The 15,880-nt window shown below is 33.1% G+C and overlaps 1 protein-coding gene and 1 long non-coding RNA gene across 2 annotated transcripts; one reads left to right on the top strand and one right to left on the bottom strand.

Moving 5' to 3' along the window:
• Positions 1-6,789: 6,789 nt before the first annotated feature.
• On the top strand, positions 6,790-8,016 carry LOC144249076 (succinate--CoA ligase [ADP-forming] subunit beta, mitochondrial-like). Its single transcript, XM_077791080.1, has 2 exons — positions 6,790-7,029; positions 7,134-8,016. The coding sequence occupies exons 1-2, from the start codon at positions 6,825-6,827 to the stop codon at positions 8,009-8,011; spliced, it is 1,083 nt and encodes a 360-aa protein (XP_077647206.1). The 5' UTR covers positions 6,790-6,824; the 3' UTR covers positions 8,012-8,016.
• Positions 8,010-8,351, bottom strand: LOC144249077 (uncharacterized). Its single transcript, XR_013342141.1, has 2 exons — positions 8,268-8,351; positions 8,010-8,069 (listed from the first exon to the last, which is right to left on the bottom strand). It is a non-coding gene; the product is annotated as an uncharacterized LOC144249077 (long non-coding RNA).
• Positions 8,352-15,880: the final 7,529 nt, after the last annotated feature.

Raw genomic sequence — 15,880 nt, 5'->3', positions numbered from 1 at the left:
CAGATTTAGCATAACATGCTCTTTTAACATGACTTTTCATTTTTGAAAGTTAGAAGGAGAATACTCTAAAATAATAATAAAAGTATTATATAATAAATACTGAACCAGCAATATAGTCATTTGTTATCATGATCAAGTGTCATGCTTTGAACATAATTGTAATTGCTATATTTTTATGATACTGGCAGCAAAACAAGTTATACATAGCAACACCATGAACATTTTAGGTTAGTGATGCATTACACTGTGTCAATAGCACACCATTAGGCAATAGGTATTTTTCAGTGCTATATAAGCTTATGGGACCACCACCACATATGTGGACTTTTGTTGACCAAAAAAGTCATAATACATATACTGTCGTATTCTTCACACTAGTCAAAGGTAGGTCACAGATTGCATCATCAAACTGAATGAAATCAAAACAGCTATATTAATAAGATTCTATGCAGGTGTTAAGCTCACTGTTTACTCTATATAAGAACATATTTTAGGGCCTGAACACTACTGACAAAAATATCTACCCCTAAGAGGTCCCCAGAGTATGGCATCATGTAACAGGGTGAATAGCATTATTGTCTGTCCCAAGGAAATTATTCAATGAACGTGCACTGATTTGCATAATTGATTTACTAAAATACTTCAAGTAGATATAGCATATTTGTTATAATTCCCCTGTGTGGATTATAGAAATATTGTAATAGTTCTGCAAAATCAATTTAACAAAGGGATAACACATAGATTTTAAAACTTCAGTGATGTGGTTTAACTGAAAGTTAGAATTTAAATGAGCCAGAGGAATACAGTGGTGCAGTTATTTCAGGCTGATATCTCATTACTGTGTACTAAAGATATGGTTTCACGGTTGCTGATGTTCTCCCTAATGAGAGAAGCAGCTGTTGTGAAAGGCACTGTTAATACTGAGACAAAATGTAATTTATAAACAAATTGGTAGTATTCTCCTACTTGGGGAGCAGCATATCATTCTTACCACTTTTTATTCAGGATTAATTTATTGTGAAAGTGTCATAGATGCTGAGGAAGAATATAACTATGACCACACAACATCTACATTTTACACTAAAGTAAATTTAATAGACATGATGAATTATTTGTTCCCCTGAACTCAACAATTTATTTCAATACAGTTTGCTTGGAAGCCGTGCATGGTGGCACATGCCTGTAATCTCAGCGGCTCAGGAGGCTGAGACAGGCTGATGTTGAGTGTAAAGCCAACTCAGCCATGGTGAGGCACTAAACAACTCAGTGAGACTTTGTCTCTAAATAAAATACAAAATAGGATTGGAGATGTGGTTCAATGCTTGAGTGCTCCAGAGTTCAATCCCCAGTACCAAAAAAAAAAAAAAAAAATCAAGCAATCAAGAAAAAAGATTAGTTTGATTGTAGTCTGTAAAATTATTACATATATTCATTAAATATGTAGGCTATGTTCAAAGATATAAACTGAGTCTGACCACTTTGAAAAATAGTATCCCAATGATTTCAATTATCCAAAAGGAAGTTCTTCCTGCAACAGATGGTAGGTAGCCAGTTGTCCTAGGAATAAGTTTAGACAGCTCATGGAAAATATTTGAATTCTTGTATATTTCCTTGCAATTAGGAAGGCATACCTTCTTTATTTCATTTTTACTTAATGTGCTGATATGTGTCTGTATTTTCAGCTTTTTTTTAAAATGCATGTTCTCACATTTCACTAGAAAGTTCTAAGATCCTAAAATAACTATTAAGCAAAATTATTTGGAGGAGCAGTACTGAGATACTTTTAAGAGGATGCCAACATTTTTTTATGCTTACAGTTTCTCTGGAGAATTGCAGACCTATACAAACTAAGATTATTGGTGAAAAAATGTACAATGTTTATGTGGGGCATATACAACCAAAACGATGTTAAAATTGACATCATATCAATATGCATTTGAGAAATGTGGACATTCATCAAACAGAAACCTGATTGCTTAGCTAATTTCCTAAGTGAATATTGGTGGGGGATTTTAGTAAATAGTACAGTACCAGACACAGAGTTATTACCAGGGCATCACGGAAAACTGTCAAAAGAATTTTAATAGGTGTGCGAAGTATTACTCAAGTAATTTTCAAATGAAAACTTCCATGTAAATAAATATAAAATATTAAAGTCAGTAACATAATTTGATTCGTATAAAGTTAAGAATCAAAACCCAGCTTATTCTTTTAAAAGAGAAGATTGAACTAAAATAGAATTGTGGATAAATAAAGAATTGAAATGTAAATGAGAGCTCTTCCCTTAAAATGCTAATTTTCATAGGTTTATACCCCTTTTAATTAGATATAAGTCCCCATTATATAGAAAATAAAAAGATAAGTGTACTCCTAGAAATTAATCATGCAAGGTTAATAATTTAATTGCAAAGAGTTCTAAAGTCTTTAAGAAAAACTGGGTCAACATTATGAGAAAACAATGTTATTTTAGGTAAATTTTTTTTAATATTTAAGGAATCACTGTCAAATACCCCACAAAGCAAGTCACTGTGCTTTAACTTGAAATTTTTGAAAAGTATTATTAAGGTATTGTCATAAAATGAACTGTAGTATTTGAAGTTCTAGGAGCCCTTTTTAGATTCTTCATGGTTATCCATATAGACAGCCATGCCTTCTGCAGTCAGATGCAGCTCTCTTCCTGCTCTTCTTATGCCCATGGCTTTTATTTGTTTTCTTTCTTGCCCGAGTACAGATCTGTCTTACTTACATGTCCAATATGATGTTCAATCCTGGTGGGGAGAAAGGACATCCATGCCATCTTCTAGCTCTTAGGTCATCTCTCACCATTAAGTGTGCTGCTTACTATTAGATTTTATAAATGTCACTTATTACATTATTGGAAAATTTGTCCTTTATTTTGCTAGTGGAAATTTTTGTAACTGTCAAACTGTAATAGTTACAAGAATTTTTAAAAAGTCATAAATAATCAGAGTGCAAAACCCAGGAATTTAAATTCTTCATTGGAAATGCTATAGAAAATAACCATTGGAAGGTTAATGATAGTAATAATAAAAGAGTAGTAAGTCTTAACGATTTTCCTAATTACAAGGCAAAAACTATGTCGATAATCCTAGCATGGGCTATGAAAACAAATAGAATTTGCTAGTTAATTATTGCAGTGAAGAAAATAATCGAAATTTTAAAGTTAAATTATTTATTCTAATTTGTTTTATATTTGCCACAATGCAATTTATTTCATATTACACATATAGATCATAATTTTTCAAGTCTCTGGTTATACACAAAGTATTTTCACACCATTCCTGTCTTCACTCATGTACTTAGGGTAATGATTCCACAGGTAATTCATTCCACAGTCTTTCTTACACCCATTCCCCTTCCATTTCCTCTTTCCCTTTTGCCCTATCTAAAGTTCCTCCATTCCTACCATGCTCCCCCTCCCCATTGCCATTATGAGTCAGCATCCTCGTATCAAAGAAAACATTGGGCCTTTGGTTTTATGGGATTGGCTTACTTCACTTAGTATTAAATTCTCCAACTCTATTCATTTACCTGAAAATGCCATGATTTTATTCTCTTTTATTGCTGAGTAATATTCCATTGTGTGTATACACATACACACATACACATATACTGAAGATATACCAAAGTGTCCCTATCCATTCATCTACTGGAGGGCATCTGGGTTGGTTCCACAATTTAGCTACTTTGGATTGTGTTGTTATAAATATTGATGTGGCTATGTCCCTGTAGTATGCTGTTTTTAAGTCCTTTGGGTATTAACTGAGGGTGGGATACCTCGTTCAAATGGTTATTCCATTCCCAGTTTTCCAAGGACTCTCCATACTGCTTTCCATATTGGCTGAACCAATTTGCAGTCCCACTAGCAATGTATGAGTGTGATTTTCCCCCCACAATTATTGTTGTTTGTATTCTTGATAGCTGCCATTCTGACTGGAGTGAGATGAAATCTTAGAGTAGTTTTGATTTCCATTTCTCTAAGATGTTGAACATTTTTTTATATATTTGTTGAATGATTGTATATCCTCTTCTGATAAGTGTCTGTTCAGTTCTTTGGCCCATTTACAGATTGGGTTATTTGTTTTTGTTGGTGTTAAGGTTTTTAGTGCTTTATATGTCCTAGAGATTAGTGCTCTATCTGATGTGCTTGTGGTAAAGATTTGCTCCAATTCAAATCAGGAATATTACTCACTGATTGCTTCTTTTGCTGAGAGGAAGCTTTTAAGTTTGAATCCATCCCATTTATTGATTCTTGGTTTTAATTCTTGCACTATAGAAGTCTTCCTAAAACAGATACTTGTTTTTTTTGCTTTAAACATCTCTTAAAATGACTTCAAAAGCTTTTGCAAATTCCTTTACAAATTATTCTTGTTGATTAAATTATTTATATCTGTTTTAGATAATAATGTGATTTTCTAAGTGAAGAAAATATTCATGTAAGCCAAACCTTTTATTAGTATAGTTTAAACTTTTATATCAATTGATAGTTGCAATTAAGTGTAAAAACTAGGGGGAGAAACCAACTGAATGGTATAAAGAGTAAAACAAGAGGAGTGTGGTTGGAAATTAGAGCATCCAGAGACAACTTGGAATGATAAAAGGTAACAAAGACTTTGTGATTAGACAGGTCTGTCTGAGTTTGAAATCTGACTCAAACATGAACTGTGTAAGGTGGTCATGATTATTTAAACTTAAAGACCCACTTTTATTCTCTAAAAAGTAGTATATACCTAAAACTAGGTACTTGTGAGGATTAACACAGAGTACATGCAAAAATATCATCTCATTGCCAGGCATGGTGGTGCATGTCTGTAGTCCCAGTGGCTCAGGAAGCTGATGCAGGAGGACTGCAAGTTCAAAAAGCCAGCCTCAGTAACTTATGGAGGCGAGGCCCTCAGCAACTTAGAAAGAGCCTGTGTCAAAATAAAAAATAAAAACTGCTGGGTGTGTATCTCAGAGGTATAGCACCCCTGGTTTCAATCCCTGGTACAAAAAAAAAAAATCTCACAAATACTTAAATTCATGGATTAGTTATCAAATAAATTGTAGTAATGACTCTCAAAGATTGAGTGGCTGACAACCAGTTTATTAGGAAAGACAGAATCATGAATCTAATGAACATATTATCAATCAAGGGAATGGAGCAAGACAATGTGATTCAAAGTGAGGCAAGAAATAAGTGCAACTGTCTGATCACAGCAGGTGGGGTGGGGGTGGGGTGGAACTCTGAACACTAAACTCTCTAAATATTTGTTAGAGGAAAGTTGGAATTGAACTTAACAGCATGTGTATAGTTACAACTGGTGGTAAAATAATAAAAACATAATTTTGCATATTTGATAATAAGAATAGTTCATGTCTATTTGTTGCTTATTATTTGCTAAGCACTTCTAAAGGATTTTATTTACATTAACTCATTTAAACCCTTCCTTCCCAACAAATTCTTGAGGTAAATATGTATAGAATCCCATTTTATGGGTAAAAAAAAAAATTGATACATAGGACAAGTAGCTGGCTCAAGGTCAACTACCAATCATGACTGAGGCAATATTTGAAACCCAGGACTTAAACCTTGGGTCCACTTTCTTGGTGACATCATCTTTTCACTTTAAGAAAATTTTGGATATGAATATCTTTCCTTGAACTTCTTTATACCCAATTAATTCTTATGCAGTTACTTTCATTATTAGGTCACATATGAAGAAGATAGATAAAATATGGCTTTTAAATTATAGACTTAAATCTAGTTGTTCCTTAAAATTTATCTTAGAATTCAATGTGTGGTCTGAAAGAGAGTAAACTTTCTCCTTTTGATTTCAATAAATGGCTCTCTTCAGAAACAAACAAACAAACAAGACTCACATAAGCAGAATGATATACTTGTTTATCTGATTAAGTCCAATAGTATATGGAAAAGTATATTTTCATCTTGTGTTTTCTTATGAAGGTTATTGAAAGTTACATAGAAGAATGCACAGTATTTGATACCCAATGGGCCTTTAAGAAATTGTTTTTTTTCTTTGCAACAGAAGATTATCCTTGATAAAATTATCCTTCTCAATAAATTCAAAATTGCAAGAAAAAAATTTATGAATAAAATTGTCTTCAATCCACAAAACTTTGAAGTAAATTTTATATTTCCATAATATATAATGCCTATATATTATGGAATACAGTTAATGGGCAACCTATTTCCTTAGTCTGAGAGGAAATACACTAATAAGTTAATAATATCTATGCCTCCTTTTTCAATAATTCCTAGCAGTGAGGAAAAAATCCTTTGATATTACATTATCTGTCATGAGTTGTACTTAAAATAACGAATCATTCTTTTTCATGTGCATTAGTTAAAGTTTGAATTATAGTCTTTCTAATGACTGCTAAAATGGTATCATGCAATTCCACTTTTCATGATGAAATGCCTATGAAAAATTCCATATGCATGATTAATTTCACTTATTTGCTTAAATTTTTATTTCTTAATGGAATTGACACTGTCCCTGCATTTCTTGAAATTCAAGGTCCATCCCTTTTTATAGTTGAATAATTCTATCACCTCAATTAATTGAATAGTATTTATATAACTTTCAGTCATATGGTACAATTTTCCTTTCTAGCACTACTGTATTATAAATTTACAGGGTTGTTTAAAATTTTTGTATTTTCCTCTCAGCTAATTAGGTGGTTGAGGCAGGAGGATTATAAATTTGAGAACAGCCTGGGCAACATAGTAAAACCCTGTCTTAAAAACGTGAGTAAAATGGCTGTTGGCCGCCACCACCCTTAGGAGCCACCGGCCCTGGATGGCGCTTCGGGCCGCCGCCCAGGTTCTGGGAAGTTCTGGATTGTTTAATAACCATGGACTCCAAATACAGCAGCAACAGCAAAGGAATCTCTCATTGCATGAATACATGAGTATGGAATTGTTGCAAGAAGCTGGTGTCTCCATTCCCAAAGGATATGTGGCAAAGTCATCAGATGAAGCTTATGCAATTGCCAAAAAATTAGGCACAGAAGAAAGAACAGTTAATACATGCAGGATAAACTATAACTGAGTATTTCTGGCAAGTTCTCTGGGACCAGGATTTACAAGTAGTAAGGAACAGGAGCAGGTTCAAAAGATGTTGTAATAAAGGCACAGGTTTTAGCTGGTGGTAGAGGAAAAGGAACATTTGAAAGTGGCCTTAAAGGTGGAGTAAAGATAGTTTTCTCTCCAGAAGAAGCAAAAGCTGTTTCCTCACAGATGATTGGGAAAAAATTGTTTACCAAGCAAACAGGAGAAAAGGGCAGAATATGCAATCAAGTTTTGGTCTGTGAGCGAAAATATCCTAGGAGAGAATACTACTTTGCAATAACGATGGAAAGGTCATTTCAGGGTCCTGTATTAATAGGAAGTTCACAAGGTGGTGTTAACATTGAAGATGTTGCTGCTGAGACTCCTGATGCCATAGTTAAAGAACCTGTTGATATTATAGAAGGCATCAAAAAGGAACAAGCTGTTCGGCTTGCACAGAAGATGGGATTTCCACCTAATGTTGTGGATTCTGCAGCAGAAAACATGGTCAAGCTTTATAATCTGTTTCTGAAATACGATGCAACTATGGTAGAAATAAATCCAATGGTAGAAGATTCAGATGGCGCTGTGTTATGTATGGACGCAAAGATCAATTTTGATTCTAATTCAGCCTATTGCCAAAAGAAAACCTTTGACCTTCGGGACTGGACCCAAGAAGATGAGAGGGACAAAGATGCAGCTAAGGCAGATCTCAACTATATTGGCCTTAATGGAAATATAGGCTGTCTAGTAAATGGTGCTGGTTTGGCTATGGCCACAATGGATATAATAAAACTTCATGGAGGGACTCCAGCCAACTTTCTTGATGTTGGTGGTGGCGCCACGGTTCATCAAGTAACAGAGACATTTAAGCTTATCACTTCAGATAAAAAGGTACAGGCCATTCTGGTCAACATTTTTGGAGGAATCATGTGATGTGATGTCATTGCACAGGGTATTGTCATGGCAGTAAAAGATTTAGAAATTAAAATACCTGTTGTGGCATTGGCTGGGTTACATTGTTACGCTGTGTGCAAGCCCGAACATGTAACAACAAGTCCCGCCATTCTGTAGGACTATAATGCACCAAATAAAAAATGTGAAGGACAAAAAGTAAAGAACCAAAAATTTATTCTTTTCCTAGCAGAACTTAAACCACCTAAAAAAAAGAAAAAAAAATAAAATAAAATACCTGTTGTGGTACGGTTACAAGGTACACGAGTTGATGATGCTAAGGCACTGATAGCAGACAGTGGACTTAAAATCCTTGCTTGTGATGACTTGGATGAAGCTGCTAGAATGGTTGTAAAACTCTCTGAAATAGTGACCTTAGCCAAGCAAGCTCATGTGGATGTGAAATTTCAGTTGCCAATCTGATCTGAGATGCCAGCGGATGGGCTAAAGGTGTTAAAATGTGCTATAATCCTTAAAAATACTGTGTCCTATGTTATTGTTCTTTTTAGTATGTGGAGATTGTAATTGCCATGTAGGCCCACAAAACTTTAAAAGCATTTGGTCTACATTTAATTCTGCTGTTCAGAATGGACTGCTTGCATAAAGAATGCATAATGCAGAGTTTCTTTTGTTGGCAGCCATCTTTCTTCTACAGAATGTCACTTGGATTATGCCTGTTTATTGTTGTTGGATACAAAGTTCTTCCTGATAAGAGTCCTATAAAGAAAATAAATATGATGATAGAGCTTTATTCTTTAGCATTAAAATATATTATATCAAATAACTAGCTTCATTAGTAGAGCAGTGTATTAAAACAATGTTTTATATAAGAAGTGTTTATCTTCAGCACCAAATACATAATAAATGTATCAATCACTATTTATAAACAGAGCTTTCAAACACTCCTCAGAATGTTGTTTTAAGTATTTCAGTGAAGTAACTTGTTAATTATTTGAACATTGTTTTAATTATTACAAAACAATGATGACTGCAAGTCTCTGTGATTCTGTGGTAAGAAACTTCTGTAGGTTTGTATCAAATAAAGGCATTTTTGCCAAGGACTTGGTAGATAAAATTTAAAATGTCAATTTAAGTTAATAAAAGTTTCTCAATGTGAAAAAAAAAAGTGAGTAAAAAAGGCTGGGGCTGTAGCTTAGTGGCAGCACACCCCTAGGTTCAATCTCCAGTACTACCAAAACAAAATTTGTAATTTTCCACAAAGAGTCTATACTCTTTATGGAAAAGGCATACTTTTTTTTTTTTTGCATACTTTTATCCAACACAGTGCCATTCATGAAATAGACAATCAAAAATGACTTTAAGGAAGTAATAGTGTAGTTTGAAAATACCCATAGTGATATACAAATGCTTAATTACATTACCTTAGTTTTCAGCTTATTTCCTCCTCTTGACACTCCACTTAACTATTCTCACCTCATCTTTGTCCTACACTGTTCTTCCATTTCTTCATAGTTTTGTATAATAATGGAAGTAGGGCAGCTAGCTCCTACTAAAATTGTCCATCAGTAACTACTTATGGAATATTGAATGCTCCATCATAGTTAAAGTATTTCTATGTAGGTCTGTTGGAATGACTAAAATTCAGATTTTATTGATCCATTCATGCCTGAGGGTGTATTAAATACCAGGTTAAAAAAATCAAATTTATTAATGAATACACTATTATACATTAAATAATTCTCAACCATCAGTGCTTTATTATAAATTAAGATATGTAAATTAGCAGGCCAATAACCCAATGAGGCTTTGTTAATATATAGATGTCAGTAGCACCATGTTGGAAAAATAGGGAACACAGGGCTTCTGCTTGGCCTTGATTAGGGTCTACCAGGTTCCACACTAGAATCACTCAGGGTACTCCAAAATAATAAAGCCGTCTGCTCTCCTTCTCATTAGGTGCCCATCCATTTCAGGTGGGGCTAAGTAGTTCCCTGTCATTTCAGTAGTTATCATATACATCTAGAGCTGGGAATCTTTGCTGGAAATCCACTGCAAAGGATCAAAAGAGGTTTTAAAAAATATCTTTGTTTACTTCACAATTTTCCTCTAGGGCCTGCCTTAGATGGGGAAGGTTCCTGTAATTTCTTTCTCTCCAAATGCCTTATGAGTTATATGTAGACACACACATATATAATCATATAATATAATACATGATATAGGCAAATATATATACATATATATTTGCCTACATGGTTACAAAATAGTGATTGTGTGATTTGACACTGGCCTATGATATACTCCAATAGTTAAACTACTTAATTTGCAAACTCTAGCTGTATCAAAGAATGTATTTCAAATCTTCTAACTTATAACTTGTCTTCCCTTGTCATTCTATTAATAGCAATCATATTATATGCTTAATAACTGAAAATAATAAATATTTGCCATTTATTATTATTATTTTTTGTTTATTATTTGCTTTTTTATATGGGGCTGTTGAACCAGGAGCATTTTTACCACTGAGCTACATCCCTAGCCCTTTTTTATTTTATTTTGAAATTGGGTCTTGGGCTGGGGATGTGGCTTAAGCAGTAGCGCGCTCGCCTGGCATGCACTCGGCGCTGGGTTGGATCCTCAGCACCACATACAAATAAAGATGTTGTATCCGCCAAAAACTAAACAATATATATAAAGAAATTGGCTCTTGCTAAATTGCTGAGGGGCTCACTAAGTTTCTGAGACTAGCCTGGAACTTGTAATCCTCCTGCCTCAGAATCTTGAGTTACTGGTATTATACGTGTGTACTACTGCCTCCAGCTTGTTTACTATTTTTTAAAAATATTTATTATTTTAGGTGTAGATGGACACAACACAATGCCTTTATTTTTTTACGTGGTGCTGAGGATTGAACCCGGGTCCTGCCCATGCTAGGTGAGTGCTCTACCACTGAGCCACAATCCCAGCCCCATTGTTTACTATTTTTAATGAATATTTATTCATGCTATGTTAGAGTATACATGTTATATTACATAAGATAAAATACATTTTTAAGAAGTATTTTTAGGATTATGTATCATGGATAATTTTTTATTATGTTTTTCTATATTTAAATAAGAAATCAAGTGAGATCAAGAAAAGCATATGAAAAATACAATCTAGAGTTAACAAAATAAATTAATATGACCAATTTTATCTTGGCACAAGTAAGAAAGGCCTTGCAATGTGCAATAAATGTCTTAAATCTGGATATAAAATATATAGCATGACTTGAAAATTGGAAACAGAGAATTCAATACATCATAAATTCTCGTTACAGTCACATATAAAGAAATATGGGAGATAGACTGGAAATAAGGGATATGTGAAAAATAAAGATAACAAAGCTCTCTGTTCCTCATATATATGGCATTTTGTGGCACACCTTAAAGGTAGAATATTAATGAATTAATGAATCAATTTATCAAGATAATTTGGCCATGGAGAGTGCTTATTTATTTTAGATGCTCCATTTTCCCAACAAATTTTGGAATCACATAAGCATAAGAGAGAATCCAACCCAAGAGAGAATTCCTCAGCTCAGATGAATGACTTATTTTAAAAAAATATTCTCTGTGAAATGCTACTGCCACTTTGTTATTTTATTGCAAATAACAGCATAAAAACAACTCCCTGAGGTCTGATCTTAAGTTAGCTTTCATACCGTGTGTGTCTTTTAAAGACACATAATTGATTGGTTTTCTGCTAATATTTCTCCATTTTTCTTTGATATATACCTAACCTATCTTCATGAATTTCAAACATTCTAACAGTGTTGTTCATAATAAATATTATGCTGTAATACAGACTTCTACTTTTTCTAGTAAGACAAGTAAGTAAAAGAAACAAGGAAAATTACTTTAAATAATATATTTGTTTTTAATCATTTAGCCAAATTATTATTATTTCAATATAAAATTATTAATTTACATTGTATTTTTCATAATAGATCTGTAAAATATAGTGTGCAGTTAACACTTACCAGTACATCACAAGTCAGATTAGTAGCTTTCAAAGGTTAAGTAGCCACATGTGGGTAGCAGGTTCCATGTTCAAAGAACCTTTAACCTCCCTAGTGTCCACTATGTAAATCAGTTACAGAACATCACAAAACTCAGACTGTAAATTCTTATTACATAAAGAGTAATAAGTTCATCCTATTTTCTTCAGAGCATCTGATAAAAAAAATTATTTTATGTGTGGCTCCCTTTGGATTAACATAATGTTATCATGAAATATCTCCATGTGTATTGCTCAATTAAAAGTTAGATACATAAATGCATTGATTATTAGCCATTTCATATATGTCAACCACCACACATTAAGGTATAGAATGTATATTTGCAAATAATGTTTAAGCTAATCTTCTCAATTTTTTTTTTGTGGTGCTGGGGATTGAACCCAGGGCCTTGTGTGTGCAAGGCAAGCACTCTACCAACTGAGCTATATCACCAGTCCCTAAGCTAATTTTCAATGTCATACAATGTTTAGAACAGTAATGTGGAATTATATGAGCTCTATGCTGACAGTGATGATAACTTTGGTTTTGATGATCATGCTTTGTAAATAATGAATTGCTATGCTATCTAAGGAGAGGTATGCCATGTACGTCAAATGTGATCCTAATAATCCTCACACTCCTCAGTTACATATAAATATCTCTAGTTGACTGAGACAAATTATATGGTGGTGTAGCTGAAACCATGGAATTAAAATTGTTGTCTGAAACCATCACATTCTCCCTCTTTGTGGTTTCCTAGTAAGTCATTCTGTCCAACTCATGTTAACATACATTGTATTTTGTTATCATTTTGATAAATAAAGATTATATCATTAATAAGAACAGCTCCATTTTTATTTGTATTGCTTCACATGGTGCTACTCACACCTAAAGGACTGGAATAATTTCTAATATTACACATTCATGTTACAATACTGAACAATCATACACTTATACTAAATTTTTTCCCAAGCATATTCCATCACATATAATGTTTTTCTTTTTGTTGCCATGAAGAAATGAGTCATTGACAAAATATTCTCTTAGGAGAACAAAGTAATTTACAGTTTAGCTACAGGCTACAGATTAAAAACAGACATCTTGCATGTAATCAGGATGTAACCAAAGACAATTCAATAACACTCACCTAAAAATGTTTTATTCTAGTACTTCTGGAGATGTTATCAACATATTTTGTTGAAGGACATTTGTTGAAATCCCAAAAACTATATAATTTTTATTGGCATGTCTAGGAGAAAAATATAAAATATTTTAAATTAGCCATGACATTTGAATAAGAAGATATGGTATTGAAAGTTTCTCAAAAGTATCTTTACAATTGTGAATAAACAGGAATACAATGGATACAGATTTTTCAGAAATGAAGACTTACATTAATTGGAAAGGTAAAGTTTGATGTAGTATGCAAGGTTCCCTTTGTATCTACAGAGATTTGTGTTAGTATCCAGGATTTATTTGCCTTTTGCTAGTTTTTTGACTTATTAAGATTATTTAACATTTCACTCAATTTTCTTATCAGCAAAATGGTAATAATAAACCTATTTTATAAGATATTTGTATTATTCATAATGATCTGTGATAAGAAATAGTATAGTATTTTAGTCTTAGTAATCATTCAGTGTAATTAATTGGACTATCAGTAGTATAATTAGATTATTAATAAGTTATTAGTGAAAGTCCAGACAATTCAATGCAGAAGTATGTCTGTAAAAGAACATAACAATAATAATATTAGTTTAATCACCTATTTGATTGGATAATGTCGACAATCAAATCTACCATTCTAGTCCATGATGAACAGTTTGCTCCATGTTATTCAATGTAAAGTACCATATAATAAACAAATTTAAGACCTAATAACTTATAAAGCTTCTAAACTGTTAAAAATTGAACTAATTTTACAAGTTACTGTTTGTTGAACTAAATGATACTCTTAAATTTCTTTGAAGAGATATGGATTATGAGATTTATTTGTAAAGGTGGAACTACTTTGAAGGCATCATTTTTTTTATGAGGCAGATAGGCAGATATTGAAGAGGAGAAGCCTCTTAAACCTACTCTTACCACCAAGATAAAAAAAAAATCTTTAAATATCTTTCCACATGCATGCATATATAGCATTCTTTAAATCACGTACATAAAAAAAAACAGATCAATATAATCCTTTCAGGCATTGAAACTCTGTTTTGAAAGTTTTCAGAAGTTGTAACTTCTGAAGTTTCTCAACTTCATTTACATAGACACATTTAAAAGCTCTACTTAACCCTAACCTAATGTTAAGCCATTCCCCCAATTGCAGATGTGATGTAGCCCAAAGTCCTTGTCATGAAAAGGCACTTACTCTGATTAACTAACCAAGTGTTTTCATAGAAATCTACATTATTGGAAAACAATATTCCAAGAAATGGCCTAAATGTTCCTTTGCTAATGCCACTTGAATGCTATTGGTCCTGAAGGAAAAACTTAAAGAGAGATAAAAAGTTAATTAGATCTAGCACACACTAATGATTATGATTACTTAATTAGCAGTATCCCTTAAATTGGCACAACATGTAACCTAATATGTAACTTAATGGCTTTGTTATTAATCAATTCTTAATGTAAATAGTTTGAAGCTCTTGTTGCTTTGTAGTATTCATTATAAATAGTCCCTGTGGGAATCACAACTTTATTTCATTAAAACTCCTGCCTGCTGCTAATTGCTGCTAGGAAAACATGCACAAATTAATTTGTGTTTTAGACGCCACTGATGTAAATTTATATGCTTCATCATGGGTTGCCGGGGGTGCTATGTTGTAGATCATTCTTCCCCACAGTGATAAATCAGATACAGTAGTTGGCAAAACTGACCTATTATAAATCCATAACCTTTGCTTAGTAAGTCTTACTATTATGGAGGTTTAAAAAATAAGTCAACAATTTACTAAAAATGTTGTGTTTCTCATGCCAGCTGGGACACAATATGAATTTAGGTTATGGGTAGTTAATTTGTAAGTTTTAATTACTTAGTCTTTACCAAGAATGATTGATGAGCATTTAGTTGGTTAATATATTTTTAAAGAAATACACTGAATTAAAAACAACTACACAAATATAGTCCTGCCTGTTGACAACTTTTCACTAATGTTTTATTGTTACAAATGACCTGTCCAGCCTGTATCCCTTGAAATGAATTTAAAATCCCACTAATAAAATGCAGGACTGAATTTGTTTTGAACAAGCCACACTAACTTTCAAATACAGACAGATCCAAACAAGAAACAGCCTATGGTCTCATGTGATTACTGACATCTTAGTTGTGATTATGCAACATTTCAGAAAATAAAACTAAGGTAGGATAGAAAAGTAATAAAAGACAGGGAGAATGGAGACAAAGGAAGTAAAGGAAACCATCACTTTAATCTGAAAGACTTGTTGTCGGGTTCCTCATACCTTTTCTCACCAGGCCTGTCTTTCTCCCAGGCCTGTCACTTCCAAAGTTTGAGAAATCTGTGAATCTTAGTTATGGAAAGTTCACCTATCTTTGAAAATTGCTTTGTTTAAATGCTTAAAAGCATTGTTAGGGCGCACAATGTATCTTCAGAATAGATTAAACAAAGGCAGATATGATATTGAAGAAACCTAGATTTTATATTCCCAATGATATCTGTTGATTGAATAGAAGAGGCAACATTGATTTAATGATCCTAAGAATGGAGAGACAACCCAAACCATTTTGTGATCAATAGGCTGACACCATCCCTAATACCCTCCCCTTTCTTCATAAAAAGAACCCGAGACCTCAAAAGCACTGGGTCTCGTGTTTTCTTTTTTTGGTACCAGGGATTGAACCC

The sequence above is a fragment of the Urocitellus parryii genome, chromosome 11 (assembly GCF_045843805.1).
Source record: "Urocitellus parryii isolate mUroPar1 chromosome 11, mUroPar1.hap1, whole genome shotgun sequence".
Lineage (NCBI taxonomy): Eukaryota > Metazoa > Chordata > Mammalia > Rodentia > Sciuridae > Urocitellus > Urocitellus parryii.
This window is presented reverse-complemented; position numbering and strand designations above follow the sequence as displayed.